This window comes from Thermobia domestica, chromosome 16 (assembly GCF_964235325.1).
Source record: "Thermobia domestica chromosome 16, izTheDome1.hap1.1, whole genome shotgun sequence".
In the NCBI taxonomy this organism is placed as follows: domain Eukaryota; kingdom Metazoa; phylum Arthropoda; class Insecta; order Zygentoma; family Lepismatidae; genus Thermobia; species Thermobia domestica.
Window position 1 is genome coordinate 62,569,373 of NC_137469.1, and position 17,276 is coordinate 62,586,648.

General features: G+C 35.5%; 1 protein-coding gene across 2 annotated transcripts in view; it reads right to left on the reverse strand.

Moving 5' to 3' along the window:
• Positions 1-8,151: 8,151 nt before the first annotated feature.
• The window catches only part of LOC145673098 (inactive pancreatic lipase-related protein 1-like), a 146,935-nt gene continuing 137,810 nt past the window's right edge, over positions 8,152-17,276 (reverse strand). For both annotated transcript variants that reach the window (XM_081742459.1, XM_081742458.1), the window contains exons 7-8: positions 16,698-16,863; positions 8,152-10,451 (exon numbers count right to left, since the gene is read on the reverse strand). In XM_081742459.1, the coding sequence (XP_081598585.1) occupies positions 10,304-10,451; positions 16,698-16,863 (314 nt within the window). In that variant the 3' untranslated portion in view covers positions 8,152-10,303. The remainder of the gene's footprint in view (positions 10,452-16,697; positions 16,864-17,276) is intronic.

Below are 17,276 nucleotides of genomic sequence, written 5' to 3' on the forward strand. Positions count from 1 at the left end.
TTCCACTGGAAACTTTGGGCCAACATGTGTGTATCACCCATCTGGAAGACGGTTTGATCCACAATATATTGCCCGTTCAGCGCGAATGGGTCATGAGACGATTCACTGTTGGGGATGGATATGCGAGACTGCAGGTTGAGGTGGTATCCATCGAATTATAGGCCCACTTAATGGTAAAAAAAAAATGTTGATCTTCTCGACTTTATGCTCCCTGAAATAAAAGCACATGTTGGCGACGACGTACTCTAATCCGGATTTTTATGTTATTCTCTTCTTTTAGCTAGTTAAAATTCGTATATTTTTATAATTTCGATTAATGCATATTTCCAACAACTTAAGAATCGAAGTGAGAACGCTGAAATCTAGAGCTAAAACCGAATCTATACGACATTGAATTCAAATAAGTAAAACAATGTGATCGACAGTTTAATATTAAGTTTTCTAATCACTTTACGACTATATACCGCCACATGGATGTATTGATTTTACAATAAATTCTCTTTAAGTAATAGTTTGCAGGACTATCGTTTTATGTATTTTGCTGATCAGTTTTTTCTTTTGCTTAGAAATGTCTTACCAACAGTACATGGTTGCTTCGATTCCCGGCAGCAGCTCATATGGTTCGGATTCCACGTTAATAAGTAGGTCCACGTCTCATATAGTCTCGCTGCTGAACGGACGTTAAACTCAAAATCATCAACAACATCTACATGATTGTTGTGGGAAAATTAGTAATTTATTATGTTGCATAAACCACGTTTTCCACTATTACTGAAACAGTAAGAAAACAAGACAACGCGGGCATTTGCTACGTTTTTACAAATTAATATTTGTCATCTAGCAAGCAATTTAGAAGAAACAGAGTATCAGGCCCGTAGCCAGCCCAAAAATATAGGGGGGGCGGCCGAAGTTAGGGGGAGCCCGACCCAATCATATTATACTTCATCACCATATTATAGTTCATTTGCAAGACTATCGTGAAACCTTTATTGGGGCCGGCCAAAGTTTAGGGGGGGGGCCGGCCTCCCTAGCTCCCCGTGGAGACGGGCCTGCAGAGTATTCAATACATTAAATGTATAGCACAGTTGTGAACCTTCTTTTCCGATGTATATTAAATCATTTGCTCTGTTCCTCTATTTTTCTCTCTGTCTCTATGTCTCTCTCTCTCTCTCTCCTTGATATTCAGTTTCCTGCAACTTATATTTTTGCTTGTTCTTCCTGTGTTCTCACCTCTATACTTTTTTCTTCTTCCTCGATTTCTATAGTCAGAGATAGAGTGAGACAGACAAAGTGATGTGTACTAACTACTCATTTGATTTTACTTTTCTATGCACGTGTAGAACTAGCTTTTTTAAGTACCAATTAGACATAGGTTATAGGCGGTCTGTCGTGGACATGTTAGACGTAGTTTTCTGCAGACTCCATTCCATCTTTCATAGGTAATGATGGAGGAACAGGGTATTACTGTCAGACTAGCTACATCGGTAGAGTGTGGGATTTCTAATACTATGGTTCTGGGTTCGAATCCCATCCAAAGACTGTAATTTTTTCCATTTAGCAGTTTCCGATATTGTAAACGTGCGAATCTCTTAAGATGTTCTCTATTTCTCATTTCTCCATGTAGATGGATGCTACGAAGAAAAACAATAGAGAAGTAATCTCTTGTTTCAGTTATGGTTGAGATTTTAAAGACATTTTCAGCTTTCTGCAAGCATTTTTATTTGTTTAAATAAATATGTGTTATATAACACTTACTGTGTGTAATTATGTCTTTGTGGTTTGCTGATTCTCACAGTTATTATATATGGTTCATAACAAAATTTGAGGTGGTCTCCTTTGAAGTGCATGTGTCATTTGTCAATATATGCGCACGTTTTCTTTTCCTTTATATTTCGCATATTCCTCTTTATTTAGTTTTTATCACGTTGACCTTTTTCTCTTTCTCTCTCTTTAAAACTGAGGATGTAAAATGAGAAGAGAAATGAGAAGAACCTCAATCTATTACTCCATCTTGTGAGAAATTTGTGATTTGTAGTCACGTGGTCTATGCATTTCTTGCTCCAAACGAAGTGTGCAGGGGGACGAAGCCGAAGGTTATCCTGGCGTGATCAGTGCCACAAAGACGTTAGGTTGGTTGCCTATGTTGTTGGCGTAGTTTCACAATGAACTTAAACTTTCATGTTGCAGGTTTTTTGCTTCGTATTGTACATCATGCACGCCACAAGTACTGTACCTAAAAAAAATCCACAGGATATGACATCATAATCATTCCAGTAGTACCAGAAAACAAATATAAAGACTAGAATATATTTTACCGGAAAACATAAACAAATTTAGTGGTATTCTTACAGAGTACACAACATAGTTTATCGCGAACAGTTCTATTCATGGATGAAATAGGCGTATACGACGGGAGTACACAGCAAATACCCACCTAATATATTTTATAGTTTACCTATTTTATAGTTTAGCGTTTACTCATCTTTAATTTGCGAAAGAACAAACGTATATGGGGATGCGTATTCGCTATATGTTTTAAAACGATCTAGCTTACTGCCACCAAAAGTTTTAGCGCTACACCATTGGTTCTATCTAAGGTAAGTTGAATGTCTTACGTCCATAATTAAGCGCATAGTCATTGTAATACTGTTGATTATGTGCAGATGGATAATCAGGAAGATATTGATTACTCGTCGGATAATTAGAAACTTAGACCCAAAAAAAAGATAATAAGCTATTATCTTATACCTCAATGAGCTCAAGTGTTACTCTGGTATCTCAGCTATTTTCTTTTTTTTCTTTTCTTTTTAAACTTACCACAACACAATTAATGTGTGGATGCAAATGGCCATTTGTCAAGAATATCAGATGTGTTGGAAAATTTAACGATGTGTCATATATCAAACCTTCATGAAGACTAGCTATAATACTGGCTTCATAATGTGTTTCTTTTATTAACTTCCAACCGTTTAAAATAGCTTTTTTTTTCTTATTTCTTCAGGAGTTCCAATTAACTCTTCTTTGCTTTTGGCAAAAAAAAAAATCTCCTTTAACTGTTAACTGAGAGAACAAAAAAGTTGATAAAGTTGCATGTTGGTCGTTTTACTTAACCTGTGCTTCTCTCCACGTGGAGTACTCTCAAAGTTGCATGTTTTCAGATGTAAAACATTTACTACCAGCGAAAAAAAGAAATTTTATCTCCCTTAGCAAAAAACTTGTGAAATGGCCAAACGGTAATAATGTTAAAAATTATTTAAAAAATCACACGAAATGTTCGGCTTTTAATTCCTTTTTTTAAATTATGAAAACTAACATTATTAACATTCTTTGACAATCCAAAAGATAATAATTTGTTTGTTTTCTTGTTTTAAGAGACAAGGTACCGAGAGGTATTTCAGTAAAATGGCGAAAAAGTTTATTGTATTATTCCGAACAGGGACTTTGAACTGCATCGCACGTGGAAAGAAGTTCTTCTTCTGTAAGTTGAATTAAAGGCAAAGAAATTTTGATCACAAAATTGTTGTTATACCAAGCTGCACCAGAGGCGGGATCTCTTGCACCAAAGGCGCTCATGCTAAACACTAGACCTGCATAGAGGCTTATATTCAACTGGAGTAGTGGTGTATATAAGTAGCCTATTTATCTGATATTTAGTTGTAGCATATTTTAGACTTAGATGCATTACTTGAACTTGTTCGTATGATTTTGGTTTTCTAAAACTTTTGTCATGTTTTCTAAAACTGTCTTAATTGTAAATGTAATTCCATCTTTATTGCGTATCCTGTACATTAAAGAATTAACTTTGTGCAAATAAAATTGTTCTGGGTATGGTACATACCTTAAAATAGTTCTTTTCCAGTAATGGGCGAATTATGTATTCAGATTTCAAAACTCTTTCACACGGAATCGAAACTGGTAGACGGTGCACTAATGGCTGGCGCGCTAGCCAATAGACCAGCGAAGAGGGTTTACTATTGTTCTTATTGAGTACTATTGTCCGTGAAGGCTTCTGTCCTTATTGACCCTGAAACAGTCCCATGAATCGATGAAGGAAGATTTGCCTATCCAATTGTGCTGTTTGTGTGGTAGAGGTATTTGTGATACTATATCGTCCTTAGTTTGTAACACTGAATAATAAATGCAAAACTGAATAATTAACATGTAGATTTGAAATATGTAATAATCTGACTTTGTACTGTTTGAAAAAAATGTGTTTATATTGGGTTGGCAACACCGTTGAATTATTGGTATTGCAGAGTATGTCAAACTATTTTACCTTGTTGATATTTGCCTCGTACAAATTTATTTCAGTGCTTTTTTTTTCTATTAGTTTATAAATTACAAGGCTGTCTTAAGTTTAAAAAAAAATCATCCTGTCTGTATGCCTGATTTTTAGATCCAACTTCACAATCTACAAAGCACGTGTTATACACGTTTTTTTTTTTTCTTTCTTACGTACAAGTCCTTAGTTAACACAGTTTATCTCACGTTTATAGTTATCTATGGAAGTACTTACACTTCTACATTTTAATTGTAAATAGAAAATTACTTTTCAGAAAGAAGGGGGGGGGGGGTAGGATAAGGACGTCATATAAACCAACCAACAGGAAATTACGTTTAGCACCAGCAGCTACAACACCTTTTCCTGTCATCTCAAATATATTTAAAATCTTTACAATATCAAGCAATTAGATTCTGATTACGTTCTTCTACAAAGACAATTCTTCTCAGAGTATAAACACCTCATCCAGTTCCTTGCCAGGTGGTAAAGTGCCAAGGACCGACGAGACGTTACCACGTTGGATAGAAACGGATATGCGCTGTATTAGATAGGATGTGGAGCGAACTTCGCCGGAAACACAAGAAATGCGTCTTCCTACCTCCTTAATGAATTCTAGACTTCTTGCACCCCAAGCACCACTTGTTTCAATAGCGATTGGAGTGAAAACAAACTTTTCGAGAAGGTTGTTGTATTTTCTTTGCTTTTCAGCTTCTCTGCGATTAGCAACAGCTCCAGCGTTCATTACTGACAGAGGGAGACTTGAATGAGCGTATGTATCAGCGCATGTGAAGTCCCACAATAAACATTTACCTCTCATCCATGGAATCAGTGTCATCCCATCCGGTCGCTTTCCATCCGAACGACAGCAACCAGAAGGTTCCCGTATTGAAGGAAATCCAGCTGTGTTGAGGGCTCGTAGTATTATATCATTTACCGAGGAATGTCGGGCGAATCTACCAGCGCTCTTCATGCATGAAAGGCCATGAGTGTATTAGGAGAACGTTCGCAACGTCTGTTGTAAAATTGGAAAGGTAAGTTGTTAGTGTGGCGACATTTATATCGCGAGTAAAAAATTTACATTGTGTGTTATTTTTACAGTGCCTAGCCTATAGTTTGTAAATACAATACTGACTAATTGTCTTCCTCTCGTGCAATGTGTGATTCACATTCCGAAAGAGAAACATCAATGGTTGGGGCAATAACGCCTTTTCCGAATCGTGGTAACAACGCCACGTATTTTTGGTGTTGTTATTATTCAAAATTCTGTTTTATGTTGTATATGGCTCGGAAATACAAGAAACGCAATCTATGAACAGCTTGGCCCAAAGACGTACTCGAAGTGGCGTTGACATTAGTGAAGGAAAGCTAATTGTCTGTCACAGCCAGTAGCAAGACTACAAAATACCAAGACAAACACTTAGAGAAGGCAATACAACAACCAAATCAGGAACAAAGCCTACTCTGTGTTCAGAACAAGAGGCCACCTTGTGTGAAAGAATTATCAAGTTATGTGATATTGGGTAACCTCTAACTTCAAAACTAATTAGAAGTTTAAAAGCATAAACTCATAACTTACTTACCTTTGTGACTTTTACGTGTAATAACTTATCTTAATATCTAACGTGTAATATTTACATTACATTATTTGCAACCTTCAATATTCTTGTAAGTTATAATACAAGAAAAGGATCCCAACTGTGAGAGCTGAGTTCAGTTCAAACTTTGCGAAATAGGTATTTCGACGTTACTGAGAACGGTGATGATAGTCGTCCATAACAAAGTAACAGTGCTTCGAACGACTATCATCACCACTGATTACCTGTACTATACTAAACTATACTATATTATTACCTATACTATATCATTACTCTATGATCATCACCGTTCTCAGTGACGTCAAAATACCTATTACGCAAAGTTTGAACTAAATACAGCTCTCAAGGTTGGCAGTCTCTCCTTGTTAGAAAAAATTGAATGAATTCATTCAACTTCGGTCTTTTTGAAAGTTTATTATGCTTTCTTTTATTATGTTTATTTGGATTATTATGTTTTCTCGATTTCATTCACGCTTCATTTATTTAGCATTCAAGTTTGAACTACGCTCATTATGCTCATTATTAAACGTCTGAACTGTAATAAGCAATAAAGAATCAGGTATCACCTAATAAATCATTATATGGAAATACAAATCAGTGTTTCTTCGTATTTTTCCACCATTTTACTTTCTATTTAATATTTCTCTTCAAGCTGAGTATCTATTATAATTAATTTTAACGTAAATAATGTTTATGTGTATGCCAAGTAATTAATATCACGTTGTACTTTAGGTTGTGAGAAAATCTATTCCATGATGTTATTACCCCAGTACCACTGGCGTTATTACCCACACATGTGGGTAATAACGCCAAAATCTCCCATTATACAAAATGGCTTCCACACAGTTTATTATTGCAAAAAGTGAGACGATATTTTTTCGTCGAACGGTGCAAAGACTATTCTATTGCTGAATGCCCTTTCCACTTATCTAAATGTTCACATAAGAGTGTGAAAAATGAAAGAACCTTAAGGTGGCGTTATTCCCCCAAGTTACCTTAGTTGAATATACCCATGCTTCGCATGGGGGCTGTATTTGGAAGTCAACGCCTGTCGAAGCATCACCATTGATCTCAGCGACCGCGAAAACTATGGATTTGATACTAATATCGGTCATTTTGGGCTATTTTTTACATGTCTCGGTATCCCCCACCCGCTGACTACCGGCCCGCATACAATTGTAACTAAATTTGAGTAATCGCTAATGGAAGTGTCACCATTGATTTCAGCGACCGCGAAAACTATGGATTTGACACTAATATCGGTCATTTTGGATTACTTTTATATGTCTCGGTATCTAACCCCCCCCGGTGACCCCCCGACCCAGAGCCGAATAGCGTGAATTTGGAAGTTAATGCGATCGGAGTTTCATCACTGATTTCAGCGACCGCGAAAACTATGAATTCGACACTAATATCGGTCATTTTCTACTACTTTTACATGTCCCGGTAAATGGCCCCCTGAGACCCCCTGGTTCGAATTTTGACAAAAACGTTTAACTCTAGTCTGGAGCCTGGACCAAGGTATTCGTGAAAATTTGATAACTCTCGGTCAATTTGTCTGGTTACCAAGCCGGTTCCGGTAAACGCCCCCCCCCCCCCCGAGACCCCTCTGGTTCGAAATTTGAAAAAATGGCTTCGTCTTGATCTGGAACCAGGGCCAAGGTACCCCTGACAAAAATTTGTAACTCTCGGTCCATTCGTCTGGTCCCCAGGCCGCACACAGGCAGACAGACAAACAAACTCTTTATTTTATTAATATTAAATTACATTTTTGCTATAGTTCTCTCCTAAATGTATTTAGTGCTATTTTTCCCCTTGGTGCAAATTAAATTAACTCATTAATGGAAACAAATTTATGGTAGAAAACACAACTTCTTTTATAATTCTTTGAAAGGCATGTAGGAGCATAATTTCAAATGAAATGAAATGAAATCTTCACGTTTTACGTCCCACGGTTGTGCCGGCAAGGCTAAAGGAGACGGTGATGATGAGAAATGAATGAAATGGTGGAATGGCGAAAGTGCGAGGGAACGGGAGAACCCAAGAAAACCCACGTATACCGTGTTTTTCCACCACAAAGTCCACTTGGCGAGAGCTGGAAACAAACCAAGGACCCCATGCACCAAAGGTGAACGCTCTACTACTGAGCCAACGCGGCCCTAGAAGTATTGTTGTTCAACGGTAAAAGTGAGTTTTGACACAAAAACTAACTAATTATTTATTTGCTTAATAATTTATTTAATTAACAATAACACATTTATATAATTAACAAATATAATATACAATAATTAACAAATATAACATCATAATAAACTGAATTGATAAAATAAATAATCATCGTAGAACATTATAAATTAATGTTAACCACTTTTCTGGTGAGATACGTAGATATATTTACCTTAGATAAAGATACATAGGTTAGTAGTCAAGCTCAAAACGTTTCCATTTTCTTTCAAAGGAATGCCGCTCTTTTCATTGATCGGGTTCTTCGAAATTTCATCTGTAATGTTCATTCTCACTGCCACAATTGGCTTATTTCTTCGTAAGACTTGTCGACACCCAATAAATTGAATTTTAGCTGTTTGTGGTACTTTATTACGTATCTCCGTTTCTTTAAGATGTCATATCTTGACGGCTGGAAACGTTATGGTTGTGACTACTATACATATTTAAAAACTGAATGATATCATAAAAAACTATTAGAGCAAAATTAAAGGAACTAGATCAGTCTTCGTTTAATTAGTAACTTAAGGATGTTTAGTAATATATTTCAATCAACGATCTTAGCCAGTGAGTAATTGGTGTTCCATGTGTACAAGGAATAAATTATAAGTTCACTCATGAACCATTTCATTACGTGTAACTCATTTGCGATAATAGTGAAAAGCTCACATTTATAAATCAACGCCCATTTTTAGAAAGAAATTATAAGTATCTTGGGCTTATTTTGCGTGAAAGAATTAGAGAAGATGGTTTGCAAGCCTAAAATGTCACATTTAAATTAATTAAAATTGACAATGAGTGTATGTGTAAACTAAAAAATATTTTAAATCTTATGATTTAAAGAATTATTCTTAAAAGGAAGTTACCAAAAAGGATAGTAGTTACATCTTGAGAAAAACAGTAAAATCTAAATACTATTTTAATATTGTGCAATTATATGTTGTGCACTCAAGAAGAACTTATTTTTCTTAGTATTTACCCTAATGAAATGATTAGGAACTGTTAATCAGGAACTTAAGTTAAAACTGGCCTTCGTAATCTATATATTCTAAATTATCTCACCTGAAAAGTGGGTAGAGTTCGAAGTGTAAAGTAATTCAAGTCAAAAATATTCTAGATATTATATTCGTACATTGCTTAAAAGTTAAAGCATTTACATCAAAAGTTTCTGTAAAGACATGCTACTCAATGAGTCCCTATCTAGTAGGGAAAAATGTAAGAAGTATATGTTTAAATTTATATATGGGGACATTGAAAAATAGTCTGCAAATAACTTCAAATGTCTGTAAGTAATGTGATAACACGCATTCCATTTTGTAAGTTTGAAGCTCACACTAATAGCATAATACTAAATGAAAGGAACAAAACTCTTGGGTTCAATCTAAGAGTTTATAAAATAGTAAGCCTGCTACTCTTCAAAAAATTGTATCAAATTTATATTCACTCCAAGCTTAATATGCCACGCTTGTATGGAACCCCAGACATGGAAACTAACTCACTTAAAAAAAAATCAGTCTAAGTACTGGAAACTGCTATTCAGTAAGCAAAGAAAAACATTGCATGGCGTGACATTTTTGTACAAAGTACTTAATAATAAACTAGACTGCAACGAACTACTTTGGAGCTTCAAATAAACCTACCGAGTATAAAAACACGCATAGAAAACTATTTATTGTGCAAAAAGCATGGACAATTATGTTAAGTAAGCCACCAATATGGAGGATAAATGCAACCTATAATAGACTTATAAAAGGAATAAGTGATATAGATATATTACGCTAACTACCTTACAAGGTTTAAAACTAAAATTCACAATATATCATGAAAGATGAGTATTGAAATTGGGAACAACAGCTGTTGTGTTCTTCAGCAAACAAATAAATAAATGACATGCTAGATTTACGAAGACTAGAGGGAATAGAATATTTTATGACACCAATACACTTCTAGAATATTTTATACCAATTAATTTACACTTGTATATATATATCAGTCATGTAAAACATCCCATTATACAATCATTTGTGTAAATAATATGTTTTAACCTTATTGAGCTCAGCTATCACCAGATGTTAACAAAGCTTCATTTATGCGAAACAGTATTTATAGGAAAACAAATATCCTTGGAGGTGATTTGCCTCATTTGTGATAAATAAAGTTATATTCTTGTAACAAATAATTTACAATGATATATATTGTTCTTTCACATAAAGAAAAATAAACCAAACGGTATTAGGAATAGTGATATAATGAAAGTAAATAAGTTTATGGAACGCGAGGAACGTGAGGCCTTACTTCGGATTGCAAATGGCGGGACACTTCTTGTTTTTAAATAATACGTTCCTCTGGCCCTGGAACAAAAGAAAACAAATTTTTAGTGATAATTTATCAGGACTTAATACTATAACTGTACCGACAAATTTCATGTGCCTCCACTAGTGCTAACCCCGTTTTTATGAAAATAGCCAGGTAACAATGCAAAAGTTGCTAAATTCATATGTTATCAATGGAATAAACTTTAGTCTTGTCACCAAAGTTTATTAGTGACGATGAAAGTTACGTACGAAATGATCCAATGTCTTACGAACTTTTACGATTCTAGGTTCAAAACTGTCGAAGACACGTCGTTTGGAAGAAGTGAAAGTGTCGAATTGACAAAAGTAGAATATCGAGCAGTCATAAAGTTAACATATCTGAAGGGGGTGAAAGTCAAGGAGATGAAAACTGTTTGTGGTGACGTATACGCTTCCTTAAGCATTATTAAAACATGAAACAGTGAGCTGAAATGCGCACGCTTAAGTTTGGAGGACGAACCGAGAGATGTCAGACCTTGCTCAGCGATTGATGGCGACACTATTCGGCAACGTCTGATGCTAGACGGCAAACGGTTAACCATTAATGACATTGTGAATGAATAGAAGATATCATATGGGTCAATATTCTCTATCTTGCATGAGGACTTACACCTATCCAAAGATTCCGCACGGTAGGTTCCAGGCTTTTCATTCCTATCCAGAAATACATTGTGCATCCGAAGTGTTGACTCCCTGTGATCCCAAAGTAAACGACTATTTCGCTCGAATGGTCGTCATGCAGGAATGCTGGGAACATCGCTTTGACCAAGAAACTAAATTGAGGAGTAAAGAGTGGAAACATACAAGTTTCCCCCCCCCCCAAAAAAAAAGCCCGCGTCCAGCCTTCTGCCAAGAAGGTAATGCATTCTGTTTTCCGGGGTTGAGAGAGTGTTACTCTTACTGATTACCTATCTTATGGACATAGTACATTACGGAGATCTGCTGTGAAAACTGCGTGATATCCTATAGATAGAGCGTAGTGGATGCTCAATAAAGGTCTTGGGTGCACTGAAATTGCGCAAACTTTCACTCCCTTATCTGTTGACACAGTTAAAGCCTTAATGAGCAGGCAACAAAATTGGAAATTGCGCAAAAATGTGCAACGTTGCCATCATTACTATAAGCATTTTGACTAATAAAAACAGTCACCAAGACTCAAGTTGTTTTAGGGAAAAGATACAAAGTAATGGATGGCAATAGTATTTTCAGGTATCGCTATTATATGTGTTCACGGACATCATTAGAGAGGGACACAGTGGAACATGTCCCAGTCAATAGTTTTCTGTATCGTGTCTAACTGTAAGATTAAAACTGTAAGAAAGTAGTTATTGGAAGTAAATAGTTATTGGAAAAGTGTAAGGAAAACAAATTTATATAAAATAAACAAAAAATGTATTTCTAGAAGTTCCCTTTTAATATTGTGGACAGGCGTTCGACCAATCAGAGATAAGGATTTGTTTACATTTTCCAGTTTTCACCAATCACAAACAAGTATTTGTTTACGTATTTCAGGTGTGTCTACCACGTATCTTAGTAACTGTTCTTTCACCACCCACGCTGCGTCAAACAACAAATGGACTAGAATATTTTCATAGACACTATAATAGTCAATTTTACTTTCCTGCTCCTGTTCATACGGTGATTTCTGTTTTGCTAGCGATCCAAACGGAAACTGCCATGAAAATGACGTCGATAGTGAAAGGAATTTCAAAGGCCCAAAGACCGGCAGAAGTCAAAAGGAGGGAGTTTGCAGAGTTAAGGAATTCACAGATAAACCATGAGATAACATTTTTAAAAGCTGTAGGATTTAATTCCAGGATTCAAGCTGTAAATGGGAAATGTTCTGTAAATATATGTTTTGCTTTGTAAATACTATAATGCAATACAAGATATCTCACAAAGAAATGGCGTTTATACATTTTATTTCGGTGCAAATTTTCACACAATTTCCTAAATCCTGTTGTTGGCAACGGTGCGGTGGAAACTTGCGCAATTACAGCACTTTCTGCTCCTCGTTAATAAATCATAGATTACAGAGATTATCAATGATCTAATCTTTAGAAAAAATTGCGCAATGTCGTTGCACCAAAGGTCTTTACCTCTTAACGTACAATGCTTCCTCCCACAAAGCCCCGGAAAACATGAATCTTGGGCTCTGGTTTTATTTAAAGAAACCTCTAACACAATTATTATATAGTTTGTCGTTGTCTGGAATTTCAAGCTGAACAAAATCACAATTGAATGAAGAAAACTTATTTTTTTCACACGCCCTCTTCCCTTGACATGTCGAGATCCCTCCTCTTACGAGCGACCCTGCTTGGTGGAATTTTCAATGTTATAAAATCATTACTTGAATAGCGCCCATGGTCCTTGGTTCCTTCTGGGTACAAGCCTGATATTAACAACAGAGTCATAAGTTGTGAAGAATGAAGTAAAAAGTATTCATGTTATCATTAAAAAAGAAAAGAATATAGCTTTAGTAGTAGAGATAGTTCGAGTGGGAAGATCATTTCCCCGATTTCAACATTCCGATCAAACTGGCATTTCTGAGATATTTTTAATACAATTTTCAGGAAAGCGGCCATTATTACTGAACAATGGTGCTTCTTGGGGATTTAAAAAAAAACAACTGATAGTAAATTTTCTGCTCTTCCCAATTGATCAACTTAATTTTCTTTACAAAGTTAGCCGTTTTGACAAATTAGGTAAAAGCACACGAAGACGTCTTTCAAGATGGCGGCTATAGCACAAGTTGGGTTTCTGGTTGGTATTTTTAGTATGTTGATGAAAAGGAAAATTACAACAATCCTATAAAGAAATAAAAATCATTATTAGTTAGGTTCACGATCGATACCAATTTGACTGACAAATAGTAAGAACAGCTATTTGAGGAGTATCTGGCTAATCGTTAAATACCCAATGGGTTTCACCTAACAATTGTCAGCCTACCGCCTTAGACCGCTCGATTATACTACATCAGCCACCGTTCATCTACTGTCGTGCCTCGTAAATAGAATAAGTATAAAGTAATAGAATATTAAAATATTAACTCTTTGAACACGGTTGTCGAACTTTGCTCGACAAAAAGAATTTCCTTTACTGGACGAATTCATTTTGCTTCATTGGTAACTCGAAGTTCGAAAATATACCGTTGTGTGACTGCAAGAAGTATCTTTTATCCACTAGGCTTCGCTATTAATTTATACAGTCGCTACTGGCATCCACTGTCATTTTACTGTTACTGAGTCAATCCATTCTAAGTGATCAAGCATGTGCCACTCGACCATCTCCAAAAAATCCATTTTTCTATAAATGTTTATCCTACATCAGGGTACTTCAAAACTACAATTAATTATTTTTTACAACATCCCATGGCGACACAGGGGCTGGCGCCATTTTGAATTTTTTTCGATTTTAGGCGTTTACGTTGTTTTGAATATCTCAGCATGTATTTGTCCTAACAAATTGAAAATTGCTGGACGTCTCCAACTTGTGCGGAGCTAAAACTTTGATTTCTTAACATTTTTGCCTAAAACCACTTGAAGGGGGTGAAATCAGGGTCTGCAGTAGCAACATTTTTGGACATGGAAAACATGTTTGGGAAGAGGAAACAACTGACGTAGAGGTCTTAATTCGTGTGTGCATGTAGTCCGGGAACATAAGTTAATACACAAAATTTTACAGATCTGTAGCTGCTCCCAAAGGTCTGAAAAAAACCTAAAGTTGGACAATTATGCCAATTTAGCATATTTCACTGTCCAATATCTCTAATGGGCCTGGATAAAAAAAAAAATGAAATTTTGGGAATAGTTAGTTCTTTAGTATACCATAACACACAACAAAGCGCGTTTTGTGGTTTTGAGCAGAAGGGGTAAAAGTACTAAATAATGACGTAATACTCTAGGAGGTGTTTTGATCATAAAATCTACTGGAAATTTGTCAGTGTTTACAGCGAGTAAGTGTTCACTGACTTGAATGTAAATCAAAATAAAGGACAACAGTCTTCTACATGAGTTGACAGATAAAACAAGAAAAAACATGATTGGGTATCATTAATATAGCAAGCAACAAGATCAAGGAATACTTACGGACTTTTTTCGTCAAGGGTGCATTTTGACTTCCCTCGGCTTCTACTGATAGCGGCATTCTTCACCAGTACTGCTGTGGGTCTGATAAGACAGTGTTACAACTAGAGGAAAGAAACGAGTTTGAGAGCCTTGACTGGACTAACCATTCATCCTACTTTATTTTGCTTCACAACAACAAATTTCCAGTAGATTTTATGAACAAAACACCTCCTAGAGTATGATGTAATTACTTAATACTTTGACCCACTTCTGCTCAAAAACACAAAACTCGCTTTATTGTGTGTTATGGTATACTAAAGGATTAACTACTCCCAAAATATTTTTTTTATCCAGACCCATTGGAGATATTGGACAGTGAAATATGCTAAATTGGCATAATTCCCCAATTTCACGATTTTTTCCAGGCCTTTGAGAGCAGCTACAGGTCTGTAAATTTTGTATATTAGCTTATGACCCCGGACTACATGTATTCACAAATTCGGACCTCTACTTAAGTTGTTTCCTCTTCCCAAACATGTTTTCAATGTCCAAAAAAGATTTTATGAACAAAACATCTCCTAGAGTATGGCGTTATTACTTAGTACTTTGACCCTTTTCTACTCAAAACCACAAAACGCGCTTTGTTGTGTGTTATGGTATACTAAAGAACTAACTATTCCCAAAATTTCAGATTTTTTTTTATCCAGGCCCATTAGAGATATTGGACAGTGAAATATGCTAAATTGGCATAATTGTCCAACTTTACGATTTTTTTCAGACGTTTGGGAGCAGCTACAAGTCAGTAAATATTTGTCCCGGACTACATGCACACACAAACATGAGTTGTTTCCTCTTCCCAAACATGTTTTCCATGTCCAAAAATGATGCTACTGCAGACCCTGATTTCACCCCCTTCAAGTGGTTTTAGGCAAAAATGTTAAGAAATCAAAGTTTTAGCTCTACACGAGTTGGAGACTTCCAGCAATTTTCAATTTGTTAGGACAAATACATGCTGAGATATTTAAAACAACGTAAACGCCTAAAATCGAAAAAAATGCAAAGTGGCGGCAGCCATTACGTCGCCATGGGATGTTGTAAAAAATAATTAATTGTGGTTTTGAAGTACCCTGATATAGTATAAACATTCATGAAAAAAATAGATTTTTTTGAAAAGGTCGAGCGTCAATTTTTCTTTTTTCTCGATCACTTTGCATGGATTGACTCTACTATGTTTAAGGAGAATTATTATAATCATAGCCTTCAATGGTACAAGTGTTTTAGATATGGCGGGAGAAAGTGTAACTAGTATTTGCATGTAACATTCGCTATCGTCAAAAGACTTATGTGTCTGTAATTTCAGTCTGTAGTATGGAATGACAATTCATTTTCATCTGTACTCTCCGAATCATCACTCAACAAATTATCACGTGGAGTACCTGGGACTGGGAACACACTTTGCCGCTGTCTAATATACGTACTTGTACCGTAAAAGGCTACGATTATCACAATTCTCTGCTTCAAACGTAGTGACAATAAATAAGTAAACGTAGAAGAAAGGAAAGTTTTTTTTTTTCTATTGCCAGATATGTTCAAATGAGCCAGAACAATGTTTCAAACGTTACCAAAGATAACTGAGTTAAAAAGTAAACATATTTAGTTTTGTGCAGCGCACCCACAAGATTTTTAGTTTGGTCCCGAATTTGAATCCGTTTCTCTTGCGTTTAAACCAGCCGTGTTATCGACTGAGCAACTTATTCTCATAGTACCGGAATATTTTACTTTATCATAGCAGAGCCCTTTATGACAGTGTTCATAAAAGATTTAACTAAAAGAAAATCAATCAAATATCGAGACTTCTCTGAAAACATATAGGCTAACACGCCCAGCTATTGATATGCACCCACATAAATTTTGGAAAGTTTGCATCGTTGTGCTGATCACCAACAATAATATTTCCTCATCCGTGTCCAAAGAGTTAAAGTAACACACTACCTTCTAAAGCCACATTATGACGTGAAGCCACTATTGTTCTCATCTTGAAAGTTTTCATGAGAACACGTTATGTTATAAACTTGAACATATTTACAATAAAATGATATTATGGCAATAAAACCTGCCGAATGTTCGATACAATATTAGAGTAAAAGTGTTTAAGATATAAATAAAACAACGTTACCTGACATTCACGCGCTCTCCCATCAATTCATGGGTATTCTTTCGGCCTTTGCATCTTCCTTCTTCAAATTTAACCCAGCTGTCGCATCGAGCAGCCACAAAGCCTCTTTTTGAGGTGATAGATTCGGCAAAGAACTCATACGCTCGGCTGTGAGCGCAGTTTAAACCTATAGAATATAATTGCAAATATTTATCCAAAAAAAAAAAGTATTTTACTTATTAATGTGAAAACGAGCACAGAATGAAAAATATGGTACTATAGTAAAAACTGCTAAAATCAAGATACTCTAATACTATATATATATATTTGAAAATAACTATTTTCATTATTTGTTAATAACTTTAATTTAGAAGAAATAGCAAGAAACTTTTGCTAAAAAACTACTCCTTTGGCTTACATTTGCTACATATTAATAATTTTTGTGAATATAATTTCTGTTTAACATTTTTAGGTTATTTACTTTTGTCTTCACTTCTGAGGTATACACTTAAATAGGCATGCATTTGGTCGTATTTATTGTTTTGTCACATAGCTTGCCGTGATCTGTTATATTTTTAGAAATTATGAGTTCTATTTTAA